At 38.4% G+C, this 18307-nt stretch overlaps 1 protein-coding gene across 4 annotated transcripts in view; it reads left to right on the top strand.

The window, feature by feature from the left end:
- Positions 1 to 963: 963 nt before the first annotated feature.
- The window catches only part of NKTR (natural killer cell triggering receptor), a 57410-nt gene continuing 40066 nt past the window's right edge, over positions 964 to 18307 (top strand). For 2 of the 4 annotated variants that reach the window (XM_058555859.1, XM_058555850.1), the window contains exons 1-2: positions 964 to 1080; positions 1253 to 1333. In XM_058555859.1, the coding sequence (XP_058411842.1) occupies positions 1276 to 1333 (58 nt within the window). In that variant the 5' untranslated portion in view covers positions 964 to 1080; positions 1253 to 1275. Of the gene's footprint in view, positions 1081 to 1252; positions 1334 to 1368; positions 1436 to 18307 lie in introns of those variants that run through there. The other 2 variants (XM_058555876.1, XM_058555833.1) reach the window with 2 other exon arrangements.

The raw sequence follows: 18307 nt of genomic DNA on the forward strand, positions 1-18307 counted from the left end.
CTGTATATCTCTATAGGAAAAAAAAAATGAACCTCAACCTCTACGTGATACTATAAGGAAAAATTCTAATAGATTATAGACTTATATGTAAAAGGTAAGACTATAAAACTTCTAGAAGAAAACATAGGAAAAACTCTTCACGAGCTTGGGGCTAGGCAGAGATTTCCTAGCACAGAAAAAGCACAAACCATGTAAGAAAAAATTGATCAAATGACTTCACCAAAATTAAAAACTGCTTTGCATAAGCCACCGTCAAAACAATGAAAAGACAAGACGCAGATTGGGAGATATTTGCAATGACACACATCTAACAAAAGATTTGTAATCAGAACATACATCTATCACCTCTTTGACAAAACAGTGGTATCCAAAATCCTTGCATTCATTAATAAGACGAAGAACACGATTAACAAATGAGCAAAGTTCTCGAACTGACTCTTCACAAAAGATGTAGAATGGCCATGAACAGAAACTATCCTAGTGAAGCTGGAGCCAAAGAGGGAACGAACACACACCCCAGCCTAAAAGGCCTTTGAAGTGAGACGAACGGTCTAATAGGAGGATAGCGTCATAATTACTCCTTGCGAAAAAGAAAACAAGCCAAAAGATCTGTCGGTTTACTAAACCCCAAGACTTATTCTCACTATTCACTCCCATCTGTAGCCAACCAGAAGCCTCGCGATATCGGAAAGTACGTGGACGCTCAAGGCTCTTCAAAGAGGACAAGAGGAAGTCCAGAGCACAGGCGCGCCAGGAGTCCCCGATTGGGCGACCGACTCCAACGGTAAAGGGGGAAAGGGGCGGGGCAAAAAAGGACAAGCTCAGCTATAGGAGAGCCAGGCTCGAGGCTCCTCCAAAGCTAACAGTCACGCCCACGTGTCGCGCCCCCTTCGGTTAACCACCCCCTTCGAGACTGTGCTCTCGCGGTATTTGTCCCAACTCTCGCGGGGTTTAGCGTGGCACTAGGAGGCTGGGCCTGCGGGAGGGGGTGGTGGTCCGTTAGTGGCGTCGGCCTCTGGCCGCGGTGGTCGCGGTTCGTCGTTTGCTCGCCCGGAGCTGCTCAGGCTGGAGGCCAGCTAGGTAAAGAGCTCGCCCGCATGTGTGTGCGCGCTGCGTGGGAGTCGGGAGGCCCGGGCGGGAGGGGGCCCCGTCTCGGCCTCCCGCGCTATCGCGACAGGCCGGCGCGAGGCGATGGTGGCGCGGGCTCCGCCCCAGCCCCCGCCCTGACTGCTTTCCTCCCCGTCTCTCCCAGCTCTTGCCGCCGCCTCGGTCGCGATGGGGGCGCAGGACCGGCCGCAGTGCCACTTCGACATCGAGATCAACCGGGAGCCGGGTGAGCCGGAGACTGGGGAGCCCTGCTGGGGCCTGGGCTTGCCTTGGCGAAGGGGAGGGGTTCTAGCTTCATCAACCCTCCCCCAAGCCTTTTTGAGAACGGGTAGGCACAGTCAGCACTCCGATTTCTCCTGAGCGAAAATCCGTGGAGAGGAGGGTGGCCGGGTACACCACTCCCACCCTACTGGGAACCAGGCCCTCGCCCTCCCAAATCCCAAGCCCCTTGCACCCCCGGACTGAATGTTCATACCATACCTGGCGCCAAGAAAAGGGGTGCAGTCCTTTTTGGACTTTTTCTCTCTTAGTGTCTCCTAGGGGGCACGCACTCCCAATTTCGATTTCTGGCTTCTTGCTCTGTACTGTGAGGTTTGGACTCGTATGTTCTGTATTTCCTAATCCTTGTATAATAGGTTAACTCCACTTCTATTTTTCCTTAAGTATCTTTAGCCAGAATTTGTTGGTTTGTGGGAAAATGACTTAGCGAAAGTCTTGTATGATATACCAAAGCATTCTGTACCAACAGACTTGCAGCATGCGTGCACTTAGCATTAATGTTTTGTCTTTAGGCAATCCGGCCATTCGTTAGGGTAATTTGTTGAAAATAAGATATTTTCTCCTAAAGGGTCGTTGTTTCATTTTAAGTAGCAGGGCTTGAAGGGTTCCAAACCATTTTCTTAGCTTTTTTTAGTATCTGTGACAGAAATTTTAATTGGAGCGTATATGCAGTCTTTGTGCAGCATCTTGTTCAGCAGATTCTTACTGAGAGTCTGCTACTGTTCTAGACTCTGGGGATATAGCAATGAATAGAACAAAGGCCTCACTTTCTTGTAGTTTATATTTTGTTGGGGGAAGACAGACAATAAACCGGGGAAAAAAATACAGTGGCTTGTATTTTTAATAGATTTTAAATATTAGAAATTAGAATAAAAAATAGATTTTAATAGATTGGTCAGAAAAAACCATTTTGAGAAGATGACATTTAAGCAGACATCTGAAGGAGATGAGGCGGTGAGCCATGTGGATATCTTTGAGAAGAGCATTTCCTGGTAGAGGGAATAGTTAATAAAGAGGTTCTGAGGAAGGAATGCTCTTGTGTGTTTGAGGAACAGCAAGAAGCCCAGGGTGGCTGGAAGAGAGGAGGGAATAGTAGCAGGAAATGGCTGTAGGCCATAGTCAAAGAACTTTGACTCAGTGAGATAAGATATTGAAAGATTTTTTTTTTTTCTTTTTTTGGTGAGGAAGACTGACCCTTAGCTAACATTTGTTGCCAGTCTTCCTCTTCTTGCTGAGGAAGATTGGTCCTGAGCTAACATCTGTGCCCATCTTCCTCTATTTTGTATGTGGGATGCTGCCACAGGGTGGCTTGATGAACCGTGCATTGGTCCGTGCCCAGGATTTGAACCTGCGAACCCCGGGCTGCTGAAGTGGAGTGTGCAAACTTAACCACTACGCCACTGGGCCAGCCCCTTGAAGGATTTTGAGTAAAAAAATGATGTGATTTTAAAAATTTTGTTGTGTTCTCTCCTTTTAATATTTTGAGCCTTGATGGATCTTAATCCTTACTCTATAGTGAATCCATGCTTATAGTGAAAACAGGGCTTATTTTTTTAAGAATTAGAAATAGCAGACTCTTGAAAAGTAGAAGTAAAACAAACAAAGGTTCTATAGCCATGTAAAGTACTCCTTTCCTAGTACATGTTCATATCCTAGATTTGCAAATAATCTTTATTGTAAAAAATATCCAGAATATGTTTGGTAAATGTTGAATAAACTTGAGTCCCCAACATCCAAGGTAATTCATTATAATACCATTCTGACAGAAGTGACTAGCACTCTTGAGAACATTAAATCATATATAAAACAAGGAATGATTACATTGTTCTAGGTTGGACCACTTGATGATTGGCAATTTCATATGGTTCAGTCTCATATAAAATAGTTCTCTAGTACTTTTCAGTATATTATCTAAGTAGATAACTTAATTTTTACACAACTTTTAAAGATCACTTCAGTTGTTTGAAGTGAGATGTTTTGCTTTGTAGGATTTAACCATTAGTACCTATGTCATTGAGTACTTATTCAAGTAATGCTCTTGACTTCTTGTCTAGTTAGTAATTCACTTGATGTAAATACAAAGTAATATCTTTGATTTACTTTGGTAAGCAGAGATCCTTTAAGAGTGACCATACTGTCCACATTGAGAGATCAAGAAGTATTGATAAAAATTGAGTTGAATACAGCACAGTATGTATTCTGTTCCATTCCTATCAATGGAAGTTTATATATTTTATTGCAAACAAATTAACTAGATTTTTGAATGATAAAGCCACCAAATGAATGCACATATATTAAAAGGGGAGAAGTCTTTAAATTATATATGTTTTTCTCTATGAATCCAATAAGACGGTTCCTAGTTACAATAATTCCACGACTGTTCCTTAGAATTTTTTTTCAGAAGGTTTTTAACTAAGATTTTCATTTCTTTAATAGTTACAGAACTATTCATGTTGTTATTTCTCCTTGAGTGAGTTTTGGTAGTTTGTGGCTTTTAAGAAATTGGTCCATTTTATCTGAGTTGTCAAATTTATGTGCATAGAGTTGTTCGACATTGTCCCTTAATGTAATATCTGTGGGATCTGTAGTGATATCTTCTTCATTCCTGATATTGATAATTTGTGCCTTTTGTCTTTTTTCCTTGGTCAGTTTGGCTAGAGGTTTATCAATCTTATTATCATTTCAAAGAATCAGAATTTAATTTCATTGATTTTTTTTTTTGCCTGTTGTTTTCTGTTTTCAGTTTCATTGATTTCTGCTCTTTACTTCCTTTCTAATGCTTGCTTTCAGTTTATTTTGCTCTTCTTTTTCTAGTTTCTTAAAGTGGAAACTTGGATTATTCACTTGAGACCTTTTTTTCTAATATCAGCATTTAATACTATAAATTTCCCTCTGTATGAAGGACCCCACAAATTTTGTGCACTTCACAAATTTTGATATATTGCTCATTTTTCTTTTAGTTTAAAACGTTTTCTAATTTCCCTTGAGGCTTAGTCTTTGACTCATGAGTTATTTGGAAGTGTTTTAATTTCCAAGTACTTGGATATTTTGCATTTGTCTTTCTGTTGATTCGAGTTTAATTGCATTATGGTCAGAGAACATACTTTGTATGATCTCAGTTCTTTTAAATTTATTAAGGTTTGATATGTTCTATTTTGGTGAATTTCCCATGTGCACTCAAAAGAATATATGTTCTGCTGTTTTGTATAGAGTGTTCTATAAATGTCATTTAGATCCAGTTGGCCGGTAGTCTTGTTTATTTCCTCTGTATCCTAGCTGATTTTCTGTCTACTTGTTCTATTGATTATCAAGAGAGAGTATTGAAGTCTTCAACTATAATTGTGAATATGTTTATTTCTCCTTTCAGTTCTGTCAGTTTTTGCTGCATTTACTTTGAGGCTCTTTTGTTAGGTGGATGCATACACATTATGTAATGACCTTTTTTATTCCTGGTAATTTTCTTGCTCCAAAGTCTACCTTGTCTGATATGAATACAGCTACTTCAGCTTTCTTTTTATTAATGTTTACATGGTATGTCATTTTCTATCCTTCTACTTTTAATCTACTTATATCATTATATTTAAAGTGAGTTTTTTGTAGATAGCAAATGGGTGGGTCTTGTTTTTTATCCATTCTCACAATCTCTATCTTTTAATCGGTATATTTAGACTCTTTACAGTTAATATAATTATTGTTATGTTTGGATTTGTCTATTTAATATTTGTTTTTGCTTCCTCTTTTATTCTCTTCTCTTTTCTTGCCTTCTGGATTATTTGAACATTTTTTAGTATTCCTTTTAAATTTTTCTGTTAAATTTTTGATGATATTTCTATCGTTTTTTTAGTGGCTACTGTAGAGATTACAGTATATATACTTGGCTTTTCACAACGTACTTAGAATTAATATTTTACCACTTCGAGTGAAATGTTGAAACCATCCCACCATATAACACCCTTTTACCTCTCACTTTGTGTCATATTTGTATAAAAAATCTTGTAGATGATATAGTCCATTTTCTGATAGCCTCTTATTTCCTTAGACTAAGCTGATTCCATCCCTTTCCTCTTCCCCTTCTGAGTTATAATGGTCACAACTTATTCCATCTTGTGTTGTGAGTTTGTGGTTAAGATGACAAGATTATATTTATTTTTGATGTTCTGCTTCCCTTTATCTTTAATGTTATAATTAAGTGTCTGCTAGCCTGTTCTGATAGAGAGCTACAATTTTATGATTTTATCTATCTGTTTGTCTCCATGCTCAAGGCTTTGTAACCCCCTTTTTTTTTTTTTTCAGGTATGAGGGCCTTGAGCATTTCTTGTAGGGGGGGTCTTGTGGTGATGAACTCCCTTAGCTTTTGTTTATCTGGGAAACTTTTTATTTCTCCATCATATCTGAAGGATATTTTCGCTGGATAGAGTATTCTTGGCTGAAAGTTTTTGTCTTTCAGAATTTTGAATATATTACTCCACTCCCTTGTAGCCTGTAAGGTTTCTGCTGAGAAATCTGCTGAAAGCCTTATAGGGGTTCCTTTGTAAGTTATTTTCTTCTGCTTTGCTGCCCTTAATATTTTTTCTTTGTCCTTGATTTTTGCCAGCTTTACTAATACATGCCTTGGAGAGGTCTTTTATATTGATATAGTTAGGAGTTCTTTTAGCTTCTTTCACTTGTATTTCCAGCTTCTTCCCCAGGTTTGGGAAATTCTCTGCTATTATTTCCTTGAACAGCTGTTGTTTCTGCTCCGTTCTCCTCTTCTCCCTCTGGAATACCTGTAATCCTTATGTTGCATTTCCTAATTGAGTCAGATATTTCTTGGAGAATTTCTTCATTTCTTTTTAGTTTTAGTTCTCTCTCCTCCATCTGAAGCATTTCTATATTTCTGTCCTCCAGACTGCTGATTCTCTCCTCCATAATATCAGCTCTGTTATTCAGGGAGTTCAGATTTTTCTTTATTTCCTCCATTGTGTTTTTCTTTTCCAATTTTTCTGATTGGTTTTTCTTTATAGTTTCAATCTCTTTCGTGAAGAAGTTCCTGATTTCATTGAACTATCTATCTGTATTTTCTTGTAACTTGTTGAGTTTTTTTATGATAGCTCTTTTGAATTCTCTGTCATTTAGATTATAAATTTCTGTGCCTTCAGGGTTGATTTCTGGGTGCTTGTCATTTTCCTTCTGGTCTGGAGTATTAATATATTTTTTCATACTGTTTGATGGCATGGATTTCTGCCTCTGCATAGTGATAGTATCTGGTCACAGATGCCTCCAGCCACCATTGTGTGGGGGTCAAGAGCTGTGTATTCTGAGCCTGCCACAACCCCGGCTCACTCACTCACAGCTGCTGCTTTTCTATCATATGTGTGGGCACTCTGGCTGACCAGCTGAGCTGGAGTGCCAGGCAGAGGGAGGGGCACTTTCTTTCACCTGCGTGATCCTGGGGGCGTTCTCATTCTGCCCTCGCTATCTGCTCTCCTGGGGTGCTAGCTTGATGAGACACCTCTGCAGTAGCTTAGTCACCTCTGTGTGGGGCTCTCCCATGGGCTGAGGGAACTTGGAGAGCTTAGATGTTCCTGTGGAGTGCCACCCCTCCCGCCTCTCCTGTCATAGCCGCCTGCAGTCCCATGCCCTGCGTCGCTGCCGTTTGGGGAGGGAGAGGAGATCCCCTTACCTCCTTCCACTTGCTCTGGGGGCGTCCAGCACCTTCACCTTCAGATGTATGGCTGCATGGGTCTCTCAGATGTCTTTTATGTTGTGTGAATGTCCTCTGTTGGTATATGAATGTTCTTTTCGTTGTATCTTAGGGGAGAGAGTCTAAGGAGAGAGCTCACTCCGCTGTGATGCTGACCTCACTCTCACTTTATGTTGTATTTGTCTTGAATCACATCCATAAATATTGACAACTTTTGCTTTCAAACGTCAGATATCCTTTAAAGAGCTTAAGAGGAGAAAAATACTCTTGTATTCACCATTTCTGTTGCTGTTTGTTCATTCCTGAAGTTCCAGATTCCCTCTGGTATCATTTCCCTTCCACCTGAAGAATTTGCTTTAAGCATTTATCTTAGAGCAGCTCTTCTGGCAGCACATTCTCTTTGTTTTCCTTTACCAGAGAATTTTATTTTGCCTTTATTCTTTTTTGTGTGTGTGTGAGGAAGATTGGCCCTGAGCTAACATCTGCCAATCCTCCTCTTTTTTTTGCCGAAGAAGACTGGCCCTCGACTAACATCCAAGCCCATCTTCCTCTACTTTATATGGGACACCACCACAACATGGCTTGACAAGTGGTGTGTCGCTGTGTGCCTGGGATCCAAACGTGCAAACCCCGGGCCGCCGCAGCAGAGCACACGCACTTAACTGCTTGTGCCACTGGGCCGGCCCCTTGCCTTTATTCTTGAAAGGTATTTTCACTAGATATAGAATTCTGGGTTGACGGTTACTTTCTTTCAGCACTTGAAAAATGTTTCACTGCCTTCTAATCTGTACGGTTTCTGATAAGAAATCCATAGTCATTCAAATTGTTGTTCTCTCATATGTTATGTTTTTGTCTGGCTGCTTTCAAGGTTTTTACTTTGTCTTTAGATTTCAGCAGTGTAATTGTGATGTGTCTGGGTGTGAATTTTTTTTGTGTTTATTCTCTTTGGGGTTTGCTGATCCTCTTAAATCTGGGTCTGTCTTGCCAAATTTAGGAAGTTTTCAGCCATTATTTTTTCGGATATGTTTTCTGACCAACATTCTTTTTCTTCTCTTTCTGGGACTTTGATAATACGAATATTAGACATTTTGATATTACCCCCACAGGTCCCTGGGGCTCTGTTCCTTTTTTTTTTTCCTCCTCAAAACCCCAGTATGTAGTTGTATATTCTAGTTGTAGGTCCTTCTAGTTCTTCTATGTGAGCTGCCGCCACAGCATAGCTGCTCACAGGTGAGTGCTGTGGTTCTGTGGCCAGGAACTGAATCCGAGCATCAAGTGGTGAGAGCACTGAACTTTAACCACTAGTTTATCAGGGCTGGCTCTCTGTTCATTTTTTTTCCCTAGTCTTTTCTTCTCTGATTTCCAGATTGGATAGTTTCTATTAATTGGTTTTCAAGTTGACTGACTTTTTTCTTTCTCATCTCCTTTCTGCTTTTGAGCCCACCCACTGAATTTTTAATTTCAGTTATTGCGTTTTTCCATTTTAAATTTCCTTTTGGTTTGCTTGAAGCTTTCTATTTTTTCCCCTTCATTTTAAGAGTGTTTGTCCTTACTTAGTGGAAGATGGTTGTAATAGCTGCTTTAAAGTCTTTGTCTAATAATCCAACATCTGTATCACTGTGAAGTTGCTGTCTTTGACTGTCTTTTCCCTTATGAGATATAAGATTTTCCTGACTCTTTAAATGTCGATAAATGTTGAACTGTATCCTAGACATTTGTATATTTTGTTATATGGCTCTAGCTCTAGCTTAAATCCTGTGGAGAATGTTGACTTTCTTTGACTTTTTTTGTTGTTGTTGAGGATATTATTGTAGCAGCCAGTCAACCAGGTTAGGTTCAGCCTGCAAGTTCCTACTCATCTTCTGCTGTTTAGGGTCAGATTCACATATGCATAGTTTATGGATGAGCCCAGGAGTTCATATACAACTTTATGGGATTATTTTCCTGAGCTCTCTCTTCTTTGAAATCTCCCCAACACATTCTGGCCCTTAGCAGCTCCATTTTTTGGTCATCTGGCTAGAAAGCTGGGATTTTAGTTTCCCTGCTCTGCCACTTCCCATGACTGTGTTATCTATCTGTGAGGCTAAGTAGCAAGAGGATAGAGAGTGAAAAAGCAACAGAGATTCTTCCTATGTTCTTGGGACCACAGTTCCTCTAGTCAGAGAGAAGGGTTCCCCCTCCCTTGGAGTTTTGTGTGGTTGCCCAGTCACCACTGCTCTCACTGCCACCACCACTGTGGAATTGCTGAGGAGCTGAAACAGGAGAAAATGGAAAAAACAGACCAACAAAAAATGAGATTTCCCGCATTCATTCTGATCTGTAGGGGTCTCCTTTCCTGCTCCCCAGACTAGAAATATAGGATTTATCTTAGAGCTCTTTCTCTCTGTACCCAGTGTGCAGTTCTGGCTTTCAGATTGCTTTTGATTCCAGGCCAAGGGATATGGGAGGGAAAACAAAAACAAAATTCGTTACCAGTTCGACAGGCTTTTGTGTTCTGACTTCCTTCCCCTATCTGCCTGCTACCATTTATGTTTCGGTTTTTAGGTAATTGTTCCATGCTTTCTTTATTTTTATTTCTTTATTTCTTTATTTTTATTTACTTATTTTTTATTTTTGTGAGGAAGATCAGCCCTGAGCTAACATCCATGCCAATCCTCCTCTTTTTGCTGAGGAAGACCTGCCCTAAGCTAACATCTATTGCCAATCTTCCTCCTTTTTTTTTTTTTTTTCCCTTTTTCTCCCCAAAGCCCCAGTAGATAGTTGTATGTCATAGTTGCACATCCTTCTAGTTGCTGTATGTGGGATGCCGCCTCAGCATGGCCGGACAAGGCGTCGGTGCACGCCTGGGACCCGAACCCAGGCCGCCAGTAGTGGAACACACGCACTTAACCACTAAGCCACGGGGCCAGCCCCCCGTTTGCCTTATTAATCTCTCTCTCTGCACACACATTATTTGTTCTGAACCATTTAAGGGTAAGTTAGCTTTATCATGGCTCTTTACTCCTAAATACTTCAGTGTGTGTTTGTTAAGAGTAGGGATGTTCTGTTACATAACCATCAGCTTCATAAATTTACATACCATCTCTGTATTCCATTTTTGCCAGTTGGCCTAAAAAGTCATGTATAGCATTCTTTCCCCTCCAATACAAAATCCAGTATAGCATCAGATATTACATTCAGCTGTTATGTCTCCTTATCCTACATTTTTATAACCATTTTTTTTGTATTGTATGACATTGACATTTTAGAGGACTACAGCCCCCTTCCCTCCATTTTAAGTAGAACATTACTCATTTTGTATTTGTCGAAGGCTTAAACTTGGTTTTTGAAAGTGATATCCAGGGTGTTTCTTTTTTTAATTTTATCTTTTTTTTTTTTGTGAGGAAGATCAGCCCTGAGCTAACATCTGTTGCCAGTCCTCTTTTTGCTGAGGAAGACTGGCCCTGAGCTAACATCCATGCCCATCTTCCTCCACTTTATGTGCGACACTGCCACAGCATGGCGTCATTGCGTGCCTGGGCCGCCAGCAGCAGAGCGCGTGCATCCAGGGTGTTTCTTTAAAGGAATGCTTGACTTTGGAATTTTTCTTTATGTGGGCCTCAGAGCAATATGATAAAACCCTGGCAGTTTATCAAAATAGATAAAAATGGGGATATAGTTGAAGTGGATGTTTTTATTTTACTGCTTAAGATTCACATGGATCCAAGAAACTGAATTGAAAATGTATCCTTATTAAATATTATAAATATATTTGGAAGTGATACTAAGAAATTAGTTTTAAGTAAAGAGGCAGACAAATGTTTGAGTAGTACTTGTAACGTTGGGCAAGCCACTTGACCTCTTTGTAAAATGGAAATACTATACAGTTTTGTCTTAATGTAGTTCTGAAGATAGCAGTATGGCAAAATTTGATATATTCAGAATTACACTTTAAACATTAGACTCACACTCAAGATAGGCATGTAGGATCAATTGTTATCTAGGGAACAGGAGAAATGCATCTCCCATCTCAAGTTCACCCTGGGTCGTAAGCTCATGAATAGAATGACTGGATGCAGTGGTCTGCACTATTTAAATGATTTCCCCCCTTTTTGTATACTCATAAATCAAATACGACTCCAGTATAATAGTGCCTACCTAATAAGGTTGTTGGGAAGAGTAATTAAATAATACAACCACCTGTTTTACAGATTTATTTTTTGTAACATGAATTTATTCTAATGGGATGGATTAATTAGGGAGCACAATTTTAATTAGACTACTGTTTGTGTTATTAACACAGTCATAAAACAAGGTGGGGAACTAGTGGTGTGGGAAGGAAGGGCGTTTGAGCAGCACTGCTATTTTGAGTTATTCTTTTCTGTCCTAACAGTAATTTGAAAGAACATATGAAGGATTATGCTAATGACAGGGCTGGGAAAGGAGGCCAAGGTTAGGTGTGATCAATTGTAGGATTTCCTCAGTGATGTTTAGGTTTATAACATACGCTTATAGCTAAAAACGTCCTTTATAATTGATACTCCTAAGGAAAAAAATCATTCTTAATGTGACCTGAAATTCCCTGTCCCTCAACTCTCATTTTCCCATGGAAACAGTTGTTTTTATATGTGATTTTTGATAATGCAGTGTTTCTTAAAATTCTATCATGGTATTGCAGAGCAGACTGTATTTGTAAAACACCTAGTACAGTATCTGACACTTTTTTTAAAAAGTTGCTTTGATTATTGCATGTGCATGAACATGAGCATGAGCCCTGAGTCAAGTAAGGGACTCATATTAACATATTGTGCAGACAGACCTTTGTAGATTAAGCCTTTTTGTTCACATTTGAGGAAAAAGGCTTGTTTCAGGTTTCTATAAGCCAGGTTTGGGGGGTTTTTCCCCCTTTTTTCCTTTATTTTTTAAGAAATTGGGCCTGGAGAATCCCAATAACACCAGGCCTGGTTGGATGGTCTTGAAGGCAGACTCATATGGATTTTTATGGGGACTTTGAGGAGAGAAAGTTCACTTCTTAGCACCTTCCTTTTCCTTCCCTTTCTCTGTATCAAAATTCCAAGTGAAGTATACAAAGATTTTTCTTGTTTTCTGCTTTAAACAATAAGATGGCTGTTCCTTGTCTAACTCCCGCCTCCTACCTCCATTTGAGTCCCTGTGCTTTTCTGATATTTTTCCACCTTTGTTGGTATTCATCTGTCAGTGTCGTTGCAAAGGGAATTCTGACATTGGTGGTGTGAACTAGGTGTCCGGTATGATTCCTTACAGTTCTGTTTTGCACATCTTTTACTTAGAATCTTTCGCTCTGGAGAGTCTTAAATCTTCCAGAGTATATATGGTTCAGCCTGAATTCTTGGTAGAACATAGCACTTACATGGATGGTCAGGTGTTTAGCAAACACTTACCTTACTGGGAATAAAAGCAGATAACTAAAAAGATTGCTTTAGATAGGTAGAAAAAAGCTCAGGCTAGAAAGGGCCAGACTTAGGTGATTGGCAAAGTTATCTAAAACTGAGGAATGCTTTCAAGATTATCTCAGAAATTGCATTCAAAATCTCTAGCTATGAATGCCTCACTATGTAGGCCTTGCTATAGGTAGTCCCCAATTATACTCCCATTGTGTTCTAAGAGACTGTCTTAAGTAGATTACCATATAGTGAAGTCCTGATTTCCTGCTTCCAGTCCTTATACTTGCACAAACCATTGAAGCTCGATTCTTAATTAGGTAATGTTATGTGAGTAGAGGGGTAAAAAGGGTAGATTCTCTGTACTTGGGTTGGGTACTCAATATGAAGGAAAAAAGGAAAGCGTTATGTTCCTAAGTTAAGCTACAGGAAGAGATTCTCATAAGTAATGTAGTTAATGTAAAGACTGACATTTTTATTGCAGAACTGCAGAGACACTAGCAGTTTGGAAATGGCGCAAACAGACAAACCATATGTACTAGGATCTGCGATCCCTGCTCTGTCTCTGCCTCCCTTGTTTTGCATAGCTGTAGTCACCACTTGACAAATTTGGTGCTTTTTTAGAAATCTGATTCCAGGAGCAGAAGGAGACTATAAAAAGCAGGAGTAACCCTAGGGTAGCTAGCTTCTGCCCCCAAATAATCATCTTACCCAGGGAGCCTGAAAGTTTCTACTGCACCGTTACATACTAATCTGCAGTTTATAAGATTAATTTGGGTAAATTAGTATCTTCTTTTTAAGAATGCTCTCACATTTGGGAAGGTTCATTTTCATACATGAGCTAAACTCATGCATTAAGACAGCTTTTTTCTTAATTGCTTCATGAGAGAGCCACCCTGGGAGTTGTGTTTGGGGCAAGGGAAGGTCAGTAATGTTAGAACCTGGGAAGGCAGGAAGTATGTTGCAAAGAGCACTGGATGAGGACTTGAAGACTGGGCTCTGGTTCCGGTTCTGCTCATTTGTACAAAGGTGGCCTTTGATAAGTTACATTATTAATAGCTGAGTGTGTTTGAAACCAGGGTAATAATCTTGGCTATGATAATAATACTGTACATTGGCAAGGTGTCTTAATCCACACAACATTGTGATGTCAGATTTAAACCCATTTAACAGATGAGGAGACTTGGGGCGGTGGGGGGGGGGGTGTGTAATTGACTAGTCCAAGATCACATGCCTAGTAATTGTCAAAGCCAGAGCTCTAGCCTAGGATTTCTCTCTTATGCATTATACCATGGCTGCTGTGCAAAACCTAGGGTTTAGTATTGTGGAGTTCCTTGAAGAATTAGGTCGGGTTTGAGGGGAGTGCTGAGTAGGGCAGCATTCAGATACTTGTTGGCCACAGAGTAGAGCACCTAAGATAGGCAAGCAGATAGATAAGGGCAGTAGAGAATTCTTAAACAAAAAACCAAAAACTTATTTCCCAAATGTGTCTTCCACTATCATTGTGTACAAGAGAGAATGAAAAATTCCTCTTTTACTTCTTCCTCTCTTCCTAGAAGTTAGGCTAATACTGTTAGTTATTTGCTTAATTACATCAGTATTATGGATCAGATAGGCTTTTTTGGCTGTCCTCAGAAGTTAATCATCATGTATAACATTGTTCTTGTTAGAAAATGCTCTCTGAATTCCAAACCACCAATTTAAAGATGATTTTTTTAAAATGTAAGATTTAAGGTGGAGACTGCCACTGATTATGAATGATACATTTAGAGAAAGAAAGGATTATTATAATCAGTAAAGTTAATTTGCAAGTTCTAAACTGTGTAACCTGAATTCTAGCTGCATCTGTTTGCCTCATTTTAAGCTGAAAAGAGCTTCGTTGTTTTTTCTGTTAGTAAAAATAGTACATGCTTATTATAAAAATTCCACTCATTTTTATTTATTTATTTGTTTGTTTGTGATGTTAGCCCTGAGCTAACATCCATTGCCAATCTTCCTCTTTTTGCTGAGGAAGATTAGCTCTGAGCTAACATCTGTGCCCATTTTCCTCTATTTTGTATATGGGATGCTGCCACAGCGTGGCTTGATGAGTGGTGTGTAGGTCTGTGCCCAGGATCCGAACTTGTGAACCCCAGGCCGCCTAAGTAGAGCGTGCAAACCTAACCATTATGCCACTGGGCCGGCCCCCTACTCATATTTTTTAAAAAGTAAACCTGCCATGCAGAGATAATCATAACTAACCTTTTCTGAGTATCTTATCTGAATTCTATGTACCTGCACATACACATTTTTTAAAAATAATACCATATGCTACATGCTGCTTTGTGACCTTCCTTTTTCCATTAAACAGCATGTTCTGGTCCTTTTTCCATTTCAATAAGTTAAGCTTTATGTAATCACTTTTAGTGTCTATATAGTTTATTATCATATAAAAGTATCTCGATTAGTTAGAATATATGATACTGTTGGTTGCTAACATAAAGCTAAATAACAGTGACTTAAATAAGACGTAAATTTTATTTTTCTCTCACACAACTCCCAGAGAGTCAGCAGATGAGAGGTGACAGTATCAGGGACCCAGGCTCTTTGTCTTGTTTCTCTGTCAGTCTTAACGTGGGGTGGGTGGGTGAACCTCTTAACAAAAGAATTTAAGCTGGATAAATGTAGAAGAAATGATGGAATTAGAAGAATCATTTTGCAACCCTCCATGTAATAATTAGTTCAGGAAAGGATCATAGATGGCCAAACTATTGGATGAAAAGTTGTTATGGAATGTGATGTGCACATGGTTTCAAAGTATCATCCCATAGATTATTACTTTTAGAAAAGGAAGAAGTAACTTTTACAACTGAGACACCTGGCTAATACTTTAGCATCACCAGTGATAGGTCAAAGTGACATATGGGATGCAAAAAAAGGGATAGAGATGGGGACTGTTTTAGATTAAAAGAGACCAAGGCCTGGCAACCAAAGTAATATATAACCCTTGATTAGATTCCTAGATTTAAAAAAATAGATATAAAGCGCATTGTGGTGGCAGTAGGTGAATTTGAATATGGACTATGTATTGGGCTATATTGTTCATCACCATTAACATTTCTTGGGTGTGATAAATGGTATTGGAGTTAAGTAGGGGAATATCCTTGTTCTTCAGGAGTATATACTGAAATAATTAGGGTGAAGCATCACAGTGTCTTTAACTTTCAGTTTGTTCCAGAAAAAAAATTGTGTGTATAGAGAGGGTAGGATAAAGTTTTAATATGGCAAAACGTCTCTATAGATTTAAAATTTTCAAAATAAAAAGTTTACACAGTAGGGGGGATTGCATGTTCATTCAGATAACCTTTAGTTATCTCTATAATCCTCTATAAATCTCATTAGTACTTTTAGGAGGTTGCAATTAAATGAATATAGGTTAGGGAAAATTTGACGCATTTGCAATTTTCAATCTTCCTGTCTAAGAACAAGGTATGCCTCTCCTTTTATTCAGGTTACCTTTATGCCTCTCAAAGTTTTGTAGTTTTGTTTTTATAGCACTCATTGCTAAGTAGCTAAGATTTTTTTTTTTTTTTTTGTGAGGAAGATTAGCCCTGAGCTAACATCCATGCCAATCCTCCTCTTTTTTGGCTGAGGAAGACTGGCCCTGGGCTAACATCGTGCCCATCTTCCTCCACTTTATATGGGACACGGCCACAGCATGGCCTGACAAGTGGTGCATCGGTGCGTGCCCGGGATCTGAACCCCGGGCGCACACACTTAACCACTATACCACAGGGCCAGCCCGCTAAAATGTTTTTGTTGCTGTTGAGAATGTGATTTTTATTCTCTTATTTTTTCTACTAGTTCTTGTTGATCAACAATTTCAGTGTCTCCATTAATATTTCAGTTGATTATTTTAGGTTTTCTAGGTATAGTTATGTATTTCAAATAATGATAAATTTATTCTTTTTATTGATATACATGCCTCTTATGGTTCTCTTGTGTACTACGTTGGCTACAATTTCTAGGACAGCATTAAACAATAGTGATGCTAACACTATTTTGACTTGTTCCTTACTTTTATTGGATTCATGCTATGCTAGTGTTCCACCATTAAACATAATTCTGGCTGTTGATTTGAAGGGTGTCTGAGAATGCTTGTGTTTATGTTAAGGAATGAATGTTGAATTTTATGAATTAAGGAATGAATGTTGAATTTCATGAAGTGCTCTTGGTTTCTGTCACAGGATGTTTATAGAGTTTTTCCTTCACTTTAGTAAATTATATTAATAGATTTTCTAGTATTTAATAGTATCTTTTTAAAAATGAGATTGAAATATAGGGTTTTTAAATTTGTTTTATATCATCTTTCTCAGGCTTTGGTTTCGATGTAATTTGCTTTATAAAATTTGTTAAGCTTTTCATCTGTTGCTGTGCCCTGAAACAGTAGAGATGATATTACACTTTAACGTTACTCAAAGATTAGAAGTAATTTACCCATACTGAAGAGTTATTTAACAGCACTCTTTTGGATAGTTACTTAACCACATTTTAGTTTCTTTCTTGGGTCTGTTTTTTAGTCTGTATCAGCATGGAGTTGTAACCCATATTTTCTTATAATTCCTTTTACTGAATTTTGGTATTCCTTCTTTATTTTATTTTTCCTCCAAAAGAGCTAGCTTTGGGATTTATCAAATCTAATATTTTTCTGTCTTCTAATTCATTTATTTCTGCTTTTACTTTTATGAAAACCTTTTTTATATTTTCCATAGGTTTGTTTATTGCTTTTTTATCTTCCTGACGAGTGATTAATTTATCTTATTCATTAATGAAAGTATTTAGGGCTGTTACATTGATAGGGACAAAGAAGTATTCAGTGCTTTTTGCCGTGTGAGACTTGGCGGCTCTAAGGTCTGGCCTCATTCCCCTACGTCCTGGTTCTTACAGCTCTTTGATTCTCTGATCTGCAACAATATCCTTGTCAACTAACTACATGAGCCAATAAATAAAATTCTCTTAGGAATTTTTGCTTGTACTGTCTGCAGGATACTTTTAGCTGGGTGCTGATTGACATATCATGAAAAAAGCTTTGTGTGCCTAAATAATTATAGAGCTGTTTTGGTCTTCTCTTACTTATCTTATATCTTATTTATGTTTTCTTGCTCTTTCCTTTCCTTTGTTTTATATCTTTTTACTGTGGGTTGCTCCACCACAGTAATTTGAAAGATGTTTAATATATTTTTAGTTCTACTGGTGATTACATGTTTAAGTATACTAAAACCCATGTTTCCTCTTTTATCTACTTCAGCAAAGTCTGCCTGTTGACTCCCACTATGAAATATGAGGAAATGTAGTTTGTCTCACTAACTCAATCCCCTCTTGTTGGTTTTTATCGATACAGTATGTACTGTGATTCCTTACAGCCTCCCTTCAGTTTAAATTAGTTTTATATTCTAGACATGCAAAGCTCTACATAATATATTCGTTAAGTGAATAAAGCATAATCTGCATAATATGTTGCCTTTTTTTAACTAAGGAATTGCTCATTTTATTTTATTTTTAAATTGAGATATAATTAACGTATAACATTATATTAGTTTCAGGTATATAGCATAATGGTTTGATATATGTATATATTGCAAAATGATCACCACAGTAAGTCATCTTAACATCTATCACCACACACTTACAAATTTTTTTTTCTTGTGATGAGAACTTTGAAGATATACTCTCTTAGCAACTATGCTACCTCTTTAAAAAAAAGAAAAAGAATAATATATCAATATTGTGTGTACAAAAAGAAACTGGAAACTATGAAATTAATGAAAGTAATTAACTGTTGACAGGAGTAGGAACAAGA

Source organism: Diceros bicornis, chromosome 2 (genome assembly GCF_020826845.1).
Source record: "Diceros bicornis minor isolate mBicDic1 chromosome 2, mDicBic1.mat.cur, whole genome shotgun sequence".
Classification (NCBI taxonomy): Eukaryota; Metazoa; Chordata; class Mammalia; order Perissodactyla; family Rhinocerotidae; genus Diceros; species Diceros bicornis.